The 17,464-nt window shown below is 42.9% G+C and overlaps 1 protein-coding gene across 3 annotated transcripts; it reads right to left on the minus strand.

Moving 5' to 3' along the window:
* Window positions 1-666: 666 nt before the first annotated feature.
* mbd6 (methyl-CpG binding domain protein 6) lies at window positions 667-17,144 on the minus strand. 3 transcript variants are annotated; one of them, XM_046396682.1, is made up of 14 exons: window positions 16,904-17,144; window positions 16,531-16,630; window positions 15,717-15,941; window positions 14,867-15,006; window positions 13,952-14,054; window positions 13,151-13,322; window positions 8,837-11,260; window positions 7,499-8,496; window positions 6,405-6,513; window positions 6,096-6,241; window positions 4,043-4,855; window positions 3,747-3,799; window positions 3,430-3,496; window positions 667-2,410 (listed from the first exon to the last, which is right to left on the minus strand). In XM_046396682.1, exons 4-14 carry the CDS (start codon window positions 14,980-14,982, stop codon window positions 2,339-2,341), a joined length of 5,073 nt encoding a protein of 1,690 aa, XP_046252638.1. In that variant the 5' UTR covers window positions 14,983-15,006; window positions 15,717-15,941; window positions 16,531-16,630; window positions 16,904-17,144; the 3' UTR covers window positions 667-2,338. The 3 variants fall into 3 exon arrangements, with proteins under 3 accessions (XP_046252638.1, XP_046252639.1, XP_046252637.1); XM_046396683.1 differs by lacking the exon at window positions 16,531-16,630; XM_046396681.1 differs by having other exon boundaries at window positions 16,531-17,144.
* Window positions 17,145-17,464: the final 320 nt, after the last annotated feature.

A 17,464-nucleotide genomic window follows, 5' to 3' on the forward strand; every position in this document is an offset into this window, starting at 1 on the left:
TATTTAAATGTTCAGAAACTGGTTTTCCAATGTAAAAAGCTCCTAAAATCCCTGAATGGGATCCATAATTACAATCAGCAATGAATCAATGGCCCAGTTTTCCAATCCAATTTTGCATGAAATCTGTAAGACATCCTGATAAAAGCCCAACAAAGAAAGAAAGACAAACAGCACTGAACACGATTTCCTTCATAGAGATAATAAACTTGGGTTTGGGGGTTCCTGAAGAAAATCATGTAAAATCATGCAAACATGTAACTCTGGTATTCACAGCATGTAACATGTAGACATAAGTAATGAGTGATCACAGTTGTTTTCATTGCTGAGGATGTCTGATGTGATGCAGAAATGGTCACAGATGATGTAATGTTCTCATGTTTTTGTAGCATTCACCAACTTTGTTCCTCATTCTCTGACTCTGCCAGAAGAAGTTCCAAATGGAACGCACCGTTACCTTGATTAAATTATACATTTCTCTGGGTCTAAACATTGTCGATAGTATTTAAAATAATTTGAGTACACAACTCAACAAAGTATATAACCGAGGTCTAGTCATTTTAATATGGAAATACCACATAATGTATCTTAAAAGGCGAATTCCCATACCTATGAACAGCGTTGCATAGTCCCACATAAGGTTTTCATAAGAGAAATCAACACAAGAAACATTTTCTGTAAAGTTTAATATTAAATAAAAAAGACTCCCATATAAAAAAGAAAGCTACAGTCCACAATTTAATTGTCTTTTTTAAACATAAGTATTGAAAGCAAGGGGTAGAATGAGAAAAATACTTAATTACAATTCCCAGAAAAATTCACAATTCATTGTTTTCTCTCTTGTCTCTTTCTCTAACAATATAAAATCAAAATAAAACACATTAACTGTACATATGTACAAATCTCCAAGTGTAGAAATTGCATAATCTGCTTTCTTTTTCACTTTATTTTATTTTATTTTTTTTTAAATACAGCTAGAGATGCCAGTACTCTTGGGGCAGGGCAGTGTGTGGAGAGCTCAAACAGTGATATGAGGAGACAGAAGAGGGAGGAAATTACTCCAAATCCACAGTAACACACAGACTCAACAGATCCAATTAAGACATAAGTCACTCTCTGCATTTAAGTATGGCAGCCATTCTTTCAACCAATAAGAGGACATACTGTACTGTACTTTGTATAAACTCAGAATTCCTGCAAATAAACAATTTCATAATTCCCTACTTTTTCCAGAGACTTATCTCATGGCTGAGGGGTTTGAAAGCCTGGGTGGGTGTTTGGTGAACAGGTCTCCATCACACCACAGCTACACGTAATTAACAGCTACAAATGACACAGCATCTGCAATGTGTTGAGATGTGTTGTGGACCTTGCAAAAAACAAAAGCTGGATGTTGTCAGATTTAATTTTCCTCATCTGCCTGACATATTATGACATGATTCACAAAGTTGTACAAAAAATATTTTCTCAGTTCATAAAATTATTAGTGATGTACAAACCATTAAGAACATCTCACAGGACATGTGGTGTCATGATAAAAAGTTATGAGAAACCTGATAAGGTAAAGCACATTATTTGGCTTGTCCCATATATAGATTATTTTATGCTTTGAATGGGGGGTGGGTGTCAAGCCTGTTCCTTCCTATATTTCCTTCCAGCACCTCTGAAAACCTTTCAGAACATTTTGGTGAAATACAACCCATGTGTGTCTCTGCAATGAGCCCTTTATCTTACAAGTGGGGCCTCGTTTCCAAAAATGAAAATAAATTCAATTAACGGCCGGACAGTAAGGGGCTCAGCAATAGCACTGTTGTCCAACACACGCTCAGACACGTAAAAAGACACACACATATCCACATACGTACAGACAAACTTTCAACAGAGAGCATCGTTCAAGTAGATGGGCTTTATCCTGACTCACAGTTACACACTGAAGAGAAGAAAACAGTACTCATGTTTGTTTTTTTTGTTTTCTCATTGATATAATTCTAACACCAACCATAATTAACAGATCTCGTATCACAATGTCAAGCAACCATTATTTTGTGAACTAGACCTAAGAGAAGACCTAAGTGAAAAAGCATCCACAGAATTTCTCTTCAATTTTTTTTCACTTTTTATAAATTAATTTTTCAGACTAGATCTCTCTCCTACTTGTGTTTTTTCATAGTGGTTGCCATAACGATTGTTGACATGACAACGATATAATATTAGTGCAGTTGAATTTAAAAAAAGAAAGGTCTAAACAGTGGTAATGATGGTGGAGAGGTGGAGGGGGAAAGAGAGGCATCTGGCCGCCTTTGATTGGTGAACAGCTCTGACTTACAGCTCCCTCCACCAATCACTGCCTCTGAGACCTGGCGCCTCGTCGCCTCCTGCCGCGGACTGACCTCTCAGGCTTCAGCAGAGCTGTCTGGAACAAGGAAGAGAAAGACGCCGTCACATCAGCCTTATCGCTTTCCTTATCACTTAGCTGCTTAGTGGTGGAATGACTTTACTGCTCCAGAAATGCACAATCATTCTCCAGCATGGAACCAAACCTCTCTGTTTGGCAAACCCATCACATCTAGCATTTGTTTCCTACCCTTCACAGAGTAGAGTAAAATGTAAGAGACAGAATACTGCTTCTCAAGCTCTGCTTTTTGAGGTTAAAACAATCTCAGGCCCATTTAATATATATCTTTCTTTTACCCACTTAACAAGAATGAGTGCTGAACATCAGCTTTCAATCTGATGAGAAATCCCTAAGATAGAAATTTGAACATAACAATTTTATGACATCTGGGCAACTCCATCTGCTGATGATCATGTGGTATGATTGAAACCTCCTTAAACACTCAACTAAGTGGTCCTTGTGGTGAGACTGGTTTCTCAAATGCTGTGTTATTTTGTATGTTTTGAAAAGAACTCTGACATTTTCTTTTAATGACATTTTTTTGTGCTAAGCTGTGATTGTGTTTCTGCACAACTGTGACAAGCAAATTAAAACCCTGCCATCCACTATTAGTCATAGATATAATTTTATAAAGGAAGTAGTGATAAAATATCACACAAGAGTACATTAACTTTTAGATCATGGTGCTCTAGAGCCATGCTAGCAGCTCTGTGTGGCTGTACTGAAGCTAAATAGTACTGACAGCTTGCCAACATGCTGATGCTGAGCAGATATGTTAATCATGTTCACTATCTTAGATTAGCCAATTAGCACTAGAAACAAATCACAGCTGATGCTGAACGAAGTGTTATTAGCTTTGTAGGTATTTGCCATTATAAACAACTGGGAGGAAAACAAGCAATGCTTCAAAGAAAAATGCAGCTTGGGAAGAGTCTCACTCTAAGTAGTTCAATGATGCTCATGATAATGGCGGTAATAAACAAACAGTGCTGCTTATAATTGACAGATCTGTGAGACCGAGCAGGAGCTAGTCTTACTGTATCCTTGGTTTCTTCTAGTGCTGTAGCATCCACATCTCTAAAGTCTTCTAACACATTCTGTAGCCTGAAACACAACACAGGAAACACATCGGTATAAATAAACCTGGTAGGACAGGTGTTATGGCATTCAGTGTGGACAGCAGAGTAAGAGTTTCACCATACAGGGAAACCTGTTGTCTTACTGTGCATACAACAATAAATGCTTTGAATCTTTGAATCTTGAATGAAACATCACAAAAAGCAAGTGCAAGTGAATTACAAGGTCTTGCGACTGGACCTGACCCGAACTTTGAACTGTTCAGAAGATTACTTACGTTTGTTTCCTTTTCCTTCCTCTTCTGGCTCCACCTGCTGTTCCTGCTTGATCCTTGGCAAGTAGAATCAGAAATTAAATTATAACATCATCATAACAAACTCATCAACAGATATCATGGCATAAAAAATCTGCCATTCAACTCATTTACAATGCTACATTATTCTTTTCTTTTACATTCTTTTGTCCTTACTAAAACTACAACCTGGCATCTCAGCATGTTTATTATGCAGTCCTAATGTGTGTTATGAAATCTTGCTTACAAGTGTGAAGGAAATGGGAGATCCAAACACTCACCCTTCCCTGTTCAGCATGCAGCAATGTCCCAGCTGTCTCTTCATTAGGTCTCCCACTGCATCCATCCCTGGGACTGAGGTATCCCCCATGGGGAAGATGAACCTGCCTGTCCACCCCTGCCTCTACATAGGGGCACATAGCCACAGCAGGCCCAGTGCAGTCTGTCTTAGCCTCCTCCAAGTATATAGGTGGTAGAGGAGGCTCTGGGTGAGTATGTCCCTCTACAATGACCGGTTTCCTTTGTAAGGGTGGTGTAGATCCGTCTTCAGTGGGTTTGGGAGTCCCCTGGGCTGGGGAATGGGCTGCTGCTTCTAGACTGAGTCGCGATAAGTCTGGATTGCGCAGAGAACAGGCCCGACGTGGGCTGAGGGACACTGGGGCACTTGCCTGAGGCAGAGTTGGGAAAGAGGTGGACGGGGTTTGGTGCTCCACAGGGAAAGAAACCGGCGGTAAGGCACAGAAGGGTGATGTGGGGTCAGATGGCCCCAAGTGGGCCCTGTCTTCTTGCTCTTTAGCACTAACTTGAAGGAAGGAGGTATAAATCGTGTCCATGAAAGAGGTGTAAGGATCAATAACAGACCTGCCCTCAGAAACTCGCTGTGGGGGCTCTTGGGCAGGGGCTGGGGTTGGGGCTGGGGCTGGAGCAGGAGCTGGGGCTGGGGCTGGGGCTGGAGCTGGAGCAGGGGCAGGACTAGGAGCAGGAACCACCTCGGGAGTGATCTGACTGTCTGGAATGTCTTCCTGCGGGGCAGGGCTTTGCGTTTCCTGCAACGAGACTGGCTTCTCTCCTTCTGAGGGTGGTGCTAGGTTTAACTGGAGAAAAAAAAAAAACCCAAGTCAAACATCCCAAACAAATGTTAATGATAAAATAAATAATATATTTTCTCATTGCATCCAAGATGTCCATTCCCAGTTCACAAGTTCTCTGCTAATACAACAACCAATCTGAGAGCTATATTACCTAAATGTTGTTTAACAGGTCTCTGACACGGTGAAATAATAGCTGTAGGCAGCTACATTTGTAATGTTTTTCAAAATTTTAACCCCACAAGCTACTTGATCCAAATATTGATTATTTTTCCTGGTTTAAACCACAGATACAAAGCAAATAAAATTCACATGAAAATTAACATGACACAACCCACTAGGAAAAATGTCCCACTCAGTTGGAATTTCTGGACGTCCTGGAAGCTCTTCCCTCAAGAAAGATCTATGGCTGAGCACAGATACCAGCTTTTTTTTTTTTTTTTCCATATTCAGACAGCATTACCTGACATTATGGTACATTGTAACTGTAATTTAATTATATACCCCATTTCACAATGAAATCTGTGGATTATCTTGAGTAAAAGGGTCATGATTTCTGGAAAAAGACGCTGCTGTTGAGTTTTTCCAATGTCTTTTTTACCACTATGAGCAAAGTGCCATCTAGTTCCATTATATTTGAGAGAGGGCAGACATCTCTATAGCTGATATCTCCCAAGGCATCATTTCACACCAAACCAATCTATATGGATAAATAGTACTACAGGTAAGAGAAAAAAATATGGATTTTTGTTTTTATGTTGAACTGCCAATTTAAGCAGTTTGTGTTCCCTGTAGCAACAGTTATAAAAAACCCCACAGAGAGAAATAAGAGAGAAACACATATTATTCTAGTTTCTAGTTCTTTGGAATTCGCAGAAACTCCAACTCCAACTTTTCTCCAAGTGGCCTTTAGATTTAGAAAACTGTGAGTTTCAATGACATCACGCTGGTACTGCAGACCTGACTGACTCGTACTTGTTAAATGATCATCGCTATAACCAACAGATGCATTTGTATTGACTTTGTCCTGGCTTTTGGTCCCTTCAGCCATTACTTATATTCCGATCATGGCTTCTTCACAAAAACAGTCTCATTAGAAGACGGAAATTAATTGCTCAACAACATATATGTTGTAAAATTTTAAGATGACAAGGAGCAATGTGCTCTACAGCTATCTTATTTACAAGTCATGTGACTACTATGAGCCAGACACCTCTTCATCCACTGAGCCACATCAGTTACTTACCTGTATGTTGTTGAGCAAATTAATGGCTCCGTCAGGACCCTGCAGTAATGGCATGCCCAAAGCAGAGGTCTGGACTGGGGGTAGGAGGATGGAACCTGCTCCAATTCCCAACATGTTATGGAGGCCTGCGACAGCAGAAAGATCTCCTACAAAGACACAGTTGATATAATGACTTAGTGCTACAGAATGCCTGCAATGATTTAAGTTCTAATACTGAGAACAGTTCTCCTGCTACAACTTTTTTTATTTCCAATACAAGGAATTTTAATCTTGAGAAACACATGCTACAGAGGGTCGGCACAAACTCACCTAATACAGCAGGGTTAAGCAAAGTGGGCAGTAGCTGTTGGAGGATGGGGTTGTCCTTGCCTTGGAGAGTTAGGGGGATAAGGGTGTCAACCCCAGCATCAGTAGATACCTGGAGTGTAGAGTAGAGAGGAGAGGATTAGAATCTCAGGCATACTCACACAAAGGACAAAACAATGAAGTTTTGAAGTTTCCAGTATCAAATTATTAATTTTTTTCCCTTGTATTTTAAAACAAAAATCTGAATAAGTCTGACATATTTAAATTGCTGCAGTCATAATGTCCAGTGAAAAAAATTCCCTTGTTTTCACACCAAATTAATTTTATAGCCCCATTATACAGTTAGTGCAAAGCATATTTGTGCCAGGCGAAAATATTCAACTTGAGCAAAAAAGCTACACATGTGCTGCTTTGCAGAGTATTATGTGGTAAGAACCAAGCTGGGGCACAAAGTTTCTGCTCACCTACTGAGACCGGCAAAGCTCTGGAGGAGAGAGCCAGGGGCAAACTGGGGCTTCTGGAGAAATACACAACCAAATTCTGCTCTGATCCAGAGCTTGAACTGTATTATTGGAGAATGATAGCCGATTCTTACTTCTCATTCTCAGATTATATACTGACCATTGGGGTTGGTGATAAACAGCATCAGTGGTCTTTTTCAAGTGTTTTTTAACACCGATAATTTGACCAGTAATGCTCCCATTTGCCTGGGACATTGAAATCATCCAGGGCACACAGCCTGGTAGCAATTTTTTCTAAAGGAAACTCTAGCGATGGAGCTAAAGAGAGACAAAATTCAAGTGTTTTTAAAAGCAATATAAAAATCTTTCCAAAAACATGTGCATTCACACCTGAAATACACCGTCATAAACTGTAACTGACCCAAAAAAAAACATGTCTGAGGATGGTTTGATTTGAAAATAAAAGAGAAAAACTCATATTTTACTAGTAAAGAACATAAAAAAGCAAAAAACTGATTGATTTTAGAGGAGAATCAAAAACTAATGCATGGTAAACAATGGATTAGCTAAGGAAATCGGCTCAGTTTTTTGGAGGGAAACTAGGAGGAGCTCAGCTATAGGAAAAAGGGAGCCTACCTGAGGTTGGGTATGTTGGGTTTGTTGTGCAGGAGCTAAATGGGTTTGAGGAGGTGGGTGGAGCTCGGCAGAACTCAGGGCAGCAGTGAGTAAGGCAGGGCTGAGGGATAGGAAGGCTGCGGGTGGAGGAGGAAGAGCAGCAGGAAGGAGCAGAGACTGCAGGGCTTGGATGGAGCCCTCAGCTCCTGGAGGAATGGAAAGAAGGCCCTGGGTGACCTCCAAGAGCCCTGGGCCCGGCAGGGTTGATGGATCCAGGAGACCAGAGGTCTTATCCAGGGTGAGGCCCTCCAGTGTGGTGGGGATCTGTTGTGGCTGCTGGAGAGGAACCTCCAAGCTGACCTGACTCAACTGACCCAGCCCAGACAGAGGTAACAACGGTGCTTGCTGTTGCCCAAGCAACAAGGATGCCATAAGCAGAGCCTGAAGGCTTGGTTTTTCCGCCAGCCCTAAATCAGCTTCCTGTCCTGGGGTAGGGGTTGAGGCTGGGGAAGGCAACAGGCCCAAAAGGTTCAGGGGCAGCTCTCCTTGAGCACCACTCAACAATGGCAACAGGGGAAACAGAGGATTGTTGTTTATTTGTTGTTGCTTCTGTTGTTGATCCTGGTTTTGCTGCTGGGTCTCTTGTTGTATCAGTAACTGCTGTTGCTGCTCTGATTGCTGTGATTCTGCAAGATTCTGTGGTGTAGCATTGGCAGGGTGTATCGGTGCATGTTGCCCTCCCAACCACAGCCCCCCTAGGGGCAATGAAGCCAGGACTGTAGGGTCCAGGAGAGATGGTAGACCTCCTGTTGATGACAGCAGCTGAAGCAGCTGCTCTTGGTTCATGAAGGGGAAGGCCTCGGCCAGAGGTAAGGCAGTGGTAGAGTCGCCTACAGCTGAAGGTGTATGGGGACTGTGATCCCCAAGACGAGAGGAGACAGCGGGACCGGGGCTGGTGGCTGCTGGAAGTTTGGTCACTATGGAAATTTTCTGGTCCACACATCTAGGCTCCTCTGGCCCTGTGGCAGAGACAAGAATCATTCACATCTGTTCTGGTCGACTTATCAGCACAGGCCTTTCACATTATTTAACTACACTGAGTAAACATTTGTAACGGCTACCCTGAACCAACCCTAGAGATGCAATCCTTTGTAAGAACTGACCTAAAGAAAAGCTTAAGAATGAGTGCATAGTTCATATAAATGAGACCTGAACATGTAATATTTGTGAGAGAATCGAGATGTCTCTATGGGTATGTTTCCAATAAAGTGCCAACCTCTGCAAACCATATTACTTCAACATGCTTTCAAAACTTATGTTTATATCTTCAAGAGACACTTGAGATTGAAAAATCCTCACCTGCTGTGGGAATTCCTTGGGAAGACATCACAACATCAGTGGTGCGGTCGGAAGAGCAGCCCTCCCCCGGGGGCAAGGTGGAAGATGCTGCGAGAAGGGCCAGCACATGGTTGCTAAGATCAAGAGGCTTTGGGGAGCTGGATATCGCCACAGAGACACTGTCTTGAGAATGACTCGGGTCCACTGATGTAGATATGCTGTTACTACCCATATCCCTTGCCACTGTGCCCTGTGATAAGGCTTCCTGCAATGGTGCCTGGGATGCAGAGTTTGTTGTAGGAATGTGAGTCTCAGTTGGCTGATGTTTGTCTGAGGGAGTTGAGGATGTGTGCTGAGATGGGCTGGTGCTGTTGTGTAAAGCTAAATTTGAGTTGGGCAGCACTGTAGAAGTAGGCGAATGTCTCTGCAGCGGACTAGATTTAGAAGACTGAGGATGTGGTGGAGACTGCACTGATCTGGACTGAGAAGAAGGAGAAAGCGGCTGTGGCACCAAGGGTATGGGATTAGTGTTACTGGTTCGGTACGGTGACGGAGTCTGTTTGTGCCTGACATTAGCATGAGGAGTGGGAGAAGAGGGTGACAGCGCGGGGCTTTGTTTATTAGTGTGTCCACCTCCTTCATTAGATACAGATCCTTGCTGAACTGAAGCAGAGTTGGATGCTGAAGCTGTGGCCTGTGCGTTCTGCACACTGAGCAGGTGTAAAAGAGCAGACAGAGGCTGGGTTGGAGGATCCAAACCAAGGGGTGTGGGTGTCAGGTGTGTCGTGAAATCCAGAGCCTCATTTTGTCGAGGTGGCCTGGAAAGGTGTGCTATCTGTCGGGGAGCAGGAAGCCTTGGTGTCTGCCCAGGTAGGAGATGATGGTTTTCTAACATGACAGCATTCTGGTTTTGCACAGCTGAGGTAGAGGAAGAGTGCAAGGAGGAGGGGAAGGAAGAGGAGGACAGGTTGATAGCCGTAGCAGACACAGCATCTCCTGGTGGTGTCTTCCGCGGTCCATTAACTAGCTGCTGGGTGTCTCTTAACACGCTAAGCACTGTTGGAGATCGCCGTTGTCTTTTCCTGTGCGATGCACTGAGCTCTGCTGCAGAAGGCAGGTGGGGCAAAGAGGAAGCCAGGGACTGGGCCAGAGAGTGGGATGAAGGAATGAGGACGGAGGAGGTTGATGCAAGGGAAGGATGGGGTTGTCTAGTAGAAGCGATGGAGGAGGAAGGGTGGCTGTTGTGTAAAGTGCTGTTTGTTACCTTTGATGACGGCTGCTGCTGTGCCTCTTTCAAGACCTCCAGAGAACAGGGCAAGTTCACAGAGTTGCTGGCCACATTTGAGCTCTGGCCTTGGGTTGTCTGGTTAGCCAGCTGAGCCTTGGCAGCAGCAGAAAGTAGGCTACTTGCAGGGAAAGATGCTGGGTGTGGTAGTTTGCTCTGATGGTTCAAAAATTGCCCCAGAGGTAAACTTGAAGGCCCTCCAGAGTTCATCTCAAAACTTGGTGGTCCTGAGCTTGGAGTTGGACTTGTGGTACTCTTTGAGGGCTTCGAGGAGACAACATTAGGGTTGCTACTGCTTTGGTTGGTCAGTAAGGAGGTGTTAGTAGGGATAAGAATGTGGTGGTTATTTGTACTGCTGTTGCCTGAGTTCTTAAACTGCTCCAAGATGTCTTCCAGCTTGTACTTGGCGAAGTGGGGGCTGGGGTTTGGGGAGCCACCAGAGAGAGGGGAGTGTGGAGAGGAAGAGGTGGATTTCCGTCTCTGAGACAAGTTACTTCCCATCAGTCCTCCTCCTGTTCCTGCTGCTGTTGAGCCTCCTCCCTGGTCAGAGAGAGGGGAGGGAGAGGCTGAAGGGTGACGGGACCGCTGGTGTGGAGACACACAGTTCACGTTATGGACAGAGGGAGAGAGGGAGGGGGGCGGAGAAAGAGCGGAACCTCCCACAATGACACTGTGAGCATGATGAGCGTGAGTCTGTGCTCCTCTTTCATTTCGACCAACGGTCACAGGGGAAGAGGGAGGAGGTGAAGAGAAGGGCCCTAATCGAGGAGACCCTGGAGTATCCGGTGTTTTAGGGGTTCTATGACCTTGACTGACGTTGTGAGGTGTGGGGGTGCGAGGTGACCTCTGGGCAGCACTGTAAACTGGGAATGCAGAGCTGGAGGGACTGCAGGAGGAGGCAGGGATAGGGGGAGGCTGGTGAAGTCTTCTCAAAGCATCAAGGGGATAATGAGAGTTTGTTCCCGTGTGAAGGACAGGGGGGGAACCATTGAAAGGGTAAATAAATTGGTGAGAGGATTTGGGGCTGGCACAGGGGTTTGGGTGGAGGTGCGGTCGAGCTGGGACTGGATGGAGTTTGGGATAATAAAGTCCATGGTCCTCTTCTTCCCGCTCCACAAGTACTCGCTTTGGATCATGACTGTCTACTCCACTGCTCATCTCTGAAAGCAGAGACACACACAGGCAAAATGCATTTATTAAATTGTTAACTTTCATAAAAGACCCTGTGTACAGTCCATAAATTAATTACTAAGAATTTAATTATGACATATCTGAGTGCTCAGGAGGAGCATTTTCATATGCGACACTTTTGACAGCAAGTGAGCAATCTTAAGGCCATACTAATCCCCAAAGACCCTGCCTTTGAAATACTAACAATCATGAGCAGAAGAAGATGACACCTACCATTTCTATTAATTTTAGAACATTTGATGCATCTTTGGAAGTGTCAGAGTATTTAACACAATAATATGATTCCTTCTGCAGGAGCCCAAGTACTTTTGAATAGTACTGCATACCTCATACGTTCATACAAGCCTTGTAAATTATAATGAGGGTCATTGTGGGCATCAGTAGCTATTGGGCACGTGATGCAAGAATACATGATGGAGAAATCTTTAGTAGGAGGAAACCCAAACCAGTTTAACCACACGTTCTGCTGAAGGGTTTTTACGTGCTTGTTATTTTCCCCGGTACTCTATGGCAGATCTGTATTAACAAAATGCACATTAACGAGACAAGATAATGGGAAACTATAATCAAGTAAGTTAAAGGGATCTAAAATACATTTTGTCAAAATGAAAACAGACGCCAAATGATCAATGATAGAACTACTCTGCTCCACACGACAAGAATTTGGACTTGCATCCACATATACTGGCTGCTATAAATTGCAGCACCAACATCTAAGCAAACAAAGTATCCAGTGTCTTGTGTTTCCACTGTGGAGGTAGTAGATATAACTTCTATTAGAACATCACTGAGTTCAACTCAGGGTGGCTGTTTGACAGCTGTTGCACTGACCATCATTTATTTTTCTATCCCACTCCTACAGGATTTCCACCACACTGCTTTCTATAACACATACTCCATCCCACTACCACCCACTCCTGTGATGATTATGATTACACACACACCCCATGAAAAATTTGTCTGTTTGTCCTTCCCACAAGGGAGAACAAGACACATTTAGCTTTATGGATCCTGATGTAGGCAGTAGAAACTAAAGTGTATCTCAACATGGATATGGATCATGTCACAGTTTCTCTAATAACTAATGTTGAAGGAATGAGAGCAAGGGAGAAACTAAATTGAAAGATCTGTTTCTGGACTTTGAAAGACTTATGGTTTGCTGTAAGATTTATATACATGGCTAAACCTGTCATACTTTCAGAAGTGAAATTTCACAACACCCACAAAGTGCTCAGAAATTCCCCCACCGGACTGGCACGAAAAACTTGGGTGTGGTGGAGTGATTAATAAGAAAAATCCCCCCCAACACACACACACACACACACACACACACACACACACTTAGCCGGCTGCCCTTGAGCAAGGCACTTAATCCCCAATTTGCTCTCGTGGGTGCCTGACAGCGGTAGTCCACTGTTCCTGTGTGTGTGTGTTCACTGCATGTACTTTTCTGAGTGTTGAATGTGTGTTAAAGCAAGGATCCAAGGATGGGTTAAATGCAGAGGAAAAATTCAGTGTATGTAAAAATGTATGCACTGCCAATAAAAGTTGATTCTGATTCTTCTTAATTACAAGCGCTATGCATTCAGACTAAGCACGCAAATCTTTGACCTATCAGATGGAGCCCCGAATACACAAGCCATGCATTCCCACCATTTGACCAATCTGACGAACCCCCATATAGCCGTTGGCTCTCCTCAGAAACTGATGCCAATTTGGTCACAACTGCCGCTTCGGTATTTGTTTATTTATCGCAAATCATATCAACACAGTATTAAACTATTATAATCACACATCACAGATTTTCCTCATACAGTGCAGGGCGAAGGAACAGCAAGACTCAACAGATCAAACTTTACCTGGATGATGAAAGTTGGAAAAGGGCAGCTGTGAGGCCTGCATACTCCGACACAGTGCAGCCATGGCTACCACTTTCCTGCGGTGGTTACACAGTTTGGTCATGTCCTGCTCTGCTTTGCCTACTGGCTGGCTGTGCTGCTCCACCTTCACTCCCACAGTGAAGTTGAAAACCTGAAGGATGCCAGATAAAAGAGGATTAGGCAGAATTCAGTGAGAATTTTCCAGATAACAGTTCATCAAAGTTTAAGGTCACAAACAAAGAAAAGGTTAAAAAGGATGGATTAGTGGATAGAAAGAAAATTAGTTGGCAACTAAGTTGGCAATCAATTAATTTGTCATTTATGATAGCAAATGGAGAGTCTGGGGCATTTGGACTGCCGGTTAGGCAAGAAAAGCATTCTGAAGATGTCACCTTGGGCCCTGGGAAATTGTGATGAGCAATTATGGGATGAGGTGGGAAATGCAGGCTGCCTAGGTTTTCATGATGTTGCCTGCTGGTACATCGGCACAGTTGTTCAAGCAATTTGATAAAACTGTTAAGAACTTCTGTGAGATGTGAAGGGACCAAAGATCAACATGAAGAAGATGTGGTCACTAAGAGACATAGGAGGCATGGCTTTCCCCCAGTGTCTGTACAGGCTGTACAATCTAGCATTTGAAATGTCAAGATTGGTTAAACACTGAAAGGAAACAGAGCTATTAAATCTGAAAACTCAAAAGAACATATCCTATGGGGATGTACAAGATATATGCATGCATGAACAGTATTACGTTAAATGTAAAAGTCAGACCAGCTTTACCTTATGGATTATGAGTGGACACTCAAGACCACATTTGCAGGTGCCATCACTCAACAGATAGGTCTTGACCTCATCCAGACAGGACAGAGCAGTGCCACTGGGACTACAGAAAGAAAACAGTGACAAACTATAAGAGCAAACGAAAAGATTTTGAGCAAATCATACAGTCCAGCAAAGCTGAGCACACCACCAGTTCTTCTTATTTAAAAGGTGAGAATGTGAGGTATCTACAGGACTGCATAAATGAACTGAAAGATGCTGGGTTTTATGTAGCTGCTTCAGACAATCATGATTAGAGAAACTCTGAAAATCAGTCTAATTATGACACTTATTGAACACCTCATTTAAATGTATCTCCATCTCATCTGCTTTTACATCTTTTTGAAGACACTGCGGTTACTTAACTTGCTAGGAAACATTTATGACTTAAGTGATCATAAATCTATATGAATAAGCTGCTGTTACATTATAATATCAATTCCAATGCTACCCATAGCACAATCAAGCTTTTCTTCACTTGACTGACCCTTAAAACAAAACAAACCTTACTTTGATAGCCAGGGATCCAAAGCAATTTATACTTAAAATGGCTCATTCTGAACAGATTCATTTTGAGTGAGCTCCAAACCATGGTTCAATGACATATGCCACACAAATCAAGATAAACCCTTCTACCCTGAGCTGGGCAAGGAAAACAAGGCAAAAGGAAATCTTAATTCTAAAACAAATCCACAGAAGTCACAGGTTTCTTTCTGGATAATATTCTTCCATATATGTTGGCAAAACCAGCATTATCATCTTTCCAGAGCATATTATTTAGCTTATAAACATACACATTCATATACAATCAAATCAGAATGCCCAAGTATTAATAAACATTATTGAAATGCTTTAAGTTCAACTGAAACAACCCACCTGACATAGATCACCTGCCCACCCTCCACTCTCCTCTGCCAGCCGATGGGGACATGTATTGCAGTGCTGTGGACCCCATCCTTGTCCCCATTTACAGTCTCACTGCCTCCCATCATTTTGTAGTTACTACCTGCCAGCACCTGAAAAAAGCATCAATGCAGTGTTAATGCAGTTTTCTTTTATGCCATGAAAGACGTTAAATTTGTTCACAAAACTCATGGGTTTGACTTTAAATTAGTACAGATTCCATCTGACGGAAAATCCTTGTTTTATATTTAAAAAGTCAAAGTCTGCCAAACCTCTCAACATGCAACAAACTAGTTACTTATATGTACACATTTTGCCACTTTGATGCTTGTATCAGAGGAGTTTGCTGTGCCTCAATGTGAGTCGCTGAATAAGTAAGCATGTGTGCAAATGGATGACTGCAGAAATATTTGACATATCAGTATTCTAATTAAAGCAACCTTCATGCCAAATGCGTGATCCACATTCATTTAATTACACAACACCAAATGTCAATGTCAAATGTTAAGTGTTACAAAAGAACTTGATGAAATCAGCTTAGGGCTGCTAATTAAATGTACTGCTCTATTTCAACGTCAGTCACTGAGAATTTACTTCCCAGCTGTCCTCTACGTTTCCAATATGTCTGGCAAAGTACCCTGCATTTATTATTCTTATGTATGTGCTCCTGATGATTCAAGTCCCTGAGAATGTTGTCTCTAGCACTTATTACCCAAAATATGATGTGAACTTATCACTGCAGGGTGCGAACATAACAAAAGAAAAAGGTTTTAGTGTGCTGTAAAGGACCAACATTAGAATGAATGAATCACATCTGGCATACCTTGTCATCTTTGGGAAGCCAGGATCAGTTTTGGCTAAGGTATCCACTGTCCAATGTACATGCTGGTGGGTGAGAAGCACACAGACTGCCAGTAAAACCTGAGTCGATGTCCAAACACTTGGACTCTCCTCAGCTGTGAGGCAGATCCTCAACTTAGAGGATGACTCCTACAGATTTATTTGTTCACTTCACATCAGACTAGGGTCTGAGATGAAGATGGTGAGCCTGCAAGGAAAGGGGGAGGTGGATTATGTAACGTGTGTATCTGACAAGGAGAACCAGGGTAAATGACTGATGTAATAAACCATTTCCTGCAACTGATGTGATTTCAGTGTACTTCAAAAAAATGATTACATGAGATGCAGTAGTCTCTGAAACAGAATACAACTTCAGAGCAAGCTGTGACTACTTTGAAGTGGGAGGGTGTGTTTGGATAGGCCCGTGGTTTACTGAGCGTTTAGCCACAATATAAGCAGCTGCCTTTCCAACAAACAACTTACAAGCTAACAAGCTAGCAACCTGAAATCAGCATGAAATAAAATGTTGATAGAATCTGTAGTTGAGCTACAGTCGACATCTCTGCAGTGTGCTGCCACGGAACAAAATCATACTAACTACACGACTGATAAACGGCAGGCTAGTAGCTAGGCTAACAGCTAAGCTAGCAAGCTACCCCACTTTGTATTATGTTGCCGTGACAGCTGTCAGGCGCACAAAACACCCAGATGCAAAACTCTTGCATGTTCGCTACGATAACAAGAAACACAACAGACACAATACTGCTTCGCAAACTCGATCATCAGACTGCACTTACTTCTTGGTGGTCGTTAGCTAACGTCAATGTTAGCAGGACCTATCAACCTTTCTCTGCGTCAAGCTCTCTGTGTTGGCGAAGTTTTGGAGTCTTCGCTTTCCTGGCTCGCGGGAGAATCAAGAGTTAGCTGGCAAGCTAATGGACTAGCCGGAGAATGTTTTGAAAACGCTTGATGCTTTAATAAATAACCGTAAAAGAAATGATTCCACCATTTAAACCACGGATTAGCGCGAGCAATCAGCTCTGAGCGTTCACGCAACGTCTGCCAGTCCGATTTAAAAACAAAGGGCAATAACGCTTCTTTTTACTGCGCCTGGGATCTCGGGGCTAACGCTATCAGCTAGGCTAGTAGAGCTAACTGACTGAAATTTACTTGATTCTGGAGTGTCCCAACAAGACTCATGGATGTCCCGCTCCCGGTGCACAGTTATCCAGCCGTTGCTTTGGTCTCTGCTCTGCTAAACCGTCTAGCATTCACATGTATTCCGCCAACCATTACGACCCATGTAATCTCAAATTCACAGTTTCCCACTGTTTTTTTCCTTACAGATTCCGAGCAAAAAAAAAAATAATGGAGTTTTTTGCCGGGCATGCGCATTCATTGCTCAGGGAGTATTGTACCCGACATGCAACGGGACCTTTGTAGTGTTCCAGACAGGCATCAGAGTGGAGCTCCTTGATAGAGGACATGATAATGACAGAATAGCAAATGGCCCGGGATACATGTCTGCAGCTCACAGTAATAGATTCATGAGCAGCCGTCTACGCTGGATGTTAGCTCAGATAACACATTGTTTAACAATATCCAAAAATCAAAATAACACACAGCCATCTACATATGTATTTTAAAGTGCACAATTTATTATTGCATATCACATTCCAAATTCAAAGCGTCTTTTCATTCCCTGTCCCAATTCATTACACCATGTGCAGC

Source organism: Scatophagus argus, chromosome 8 (genome assembly GCF_020382885.2).
Source record: "Scatophagus argus isolate fScaArg1 chromosome 8, fScaArg1.pri, whole genome shotgun sequence".
Taxonomy (NCBI): Eukaryota; Metazoa; Chordata; class Actinopteri; family Scatophagidae; genus Scatophagus; species Scatophagus argus.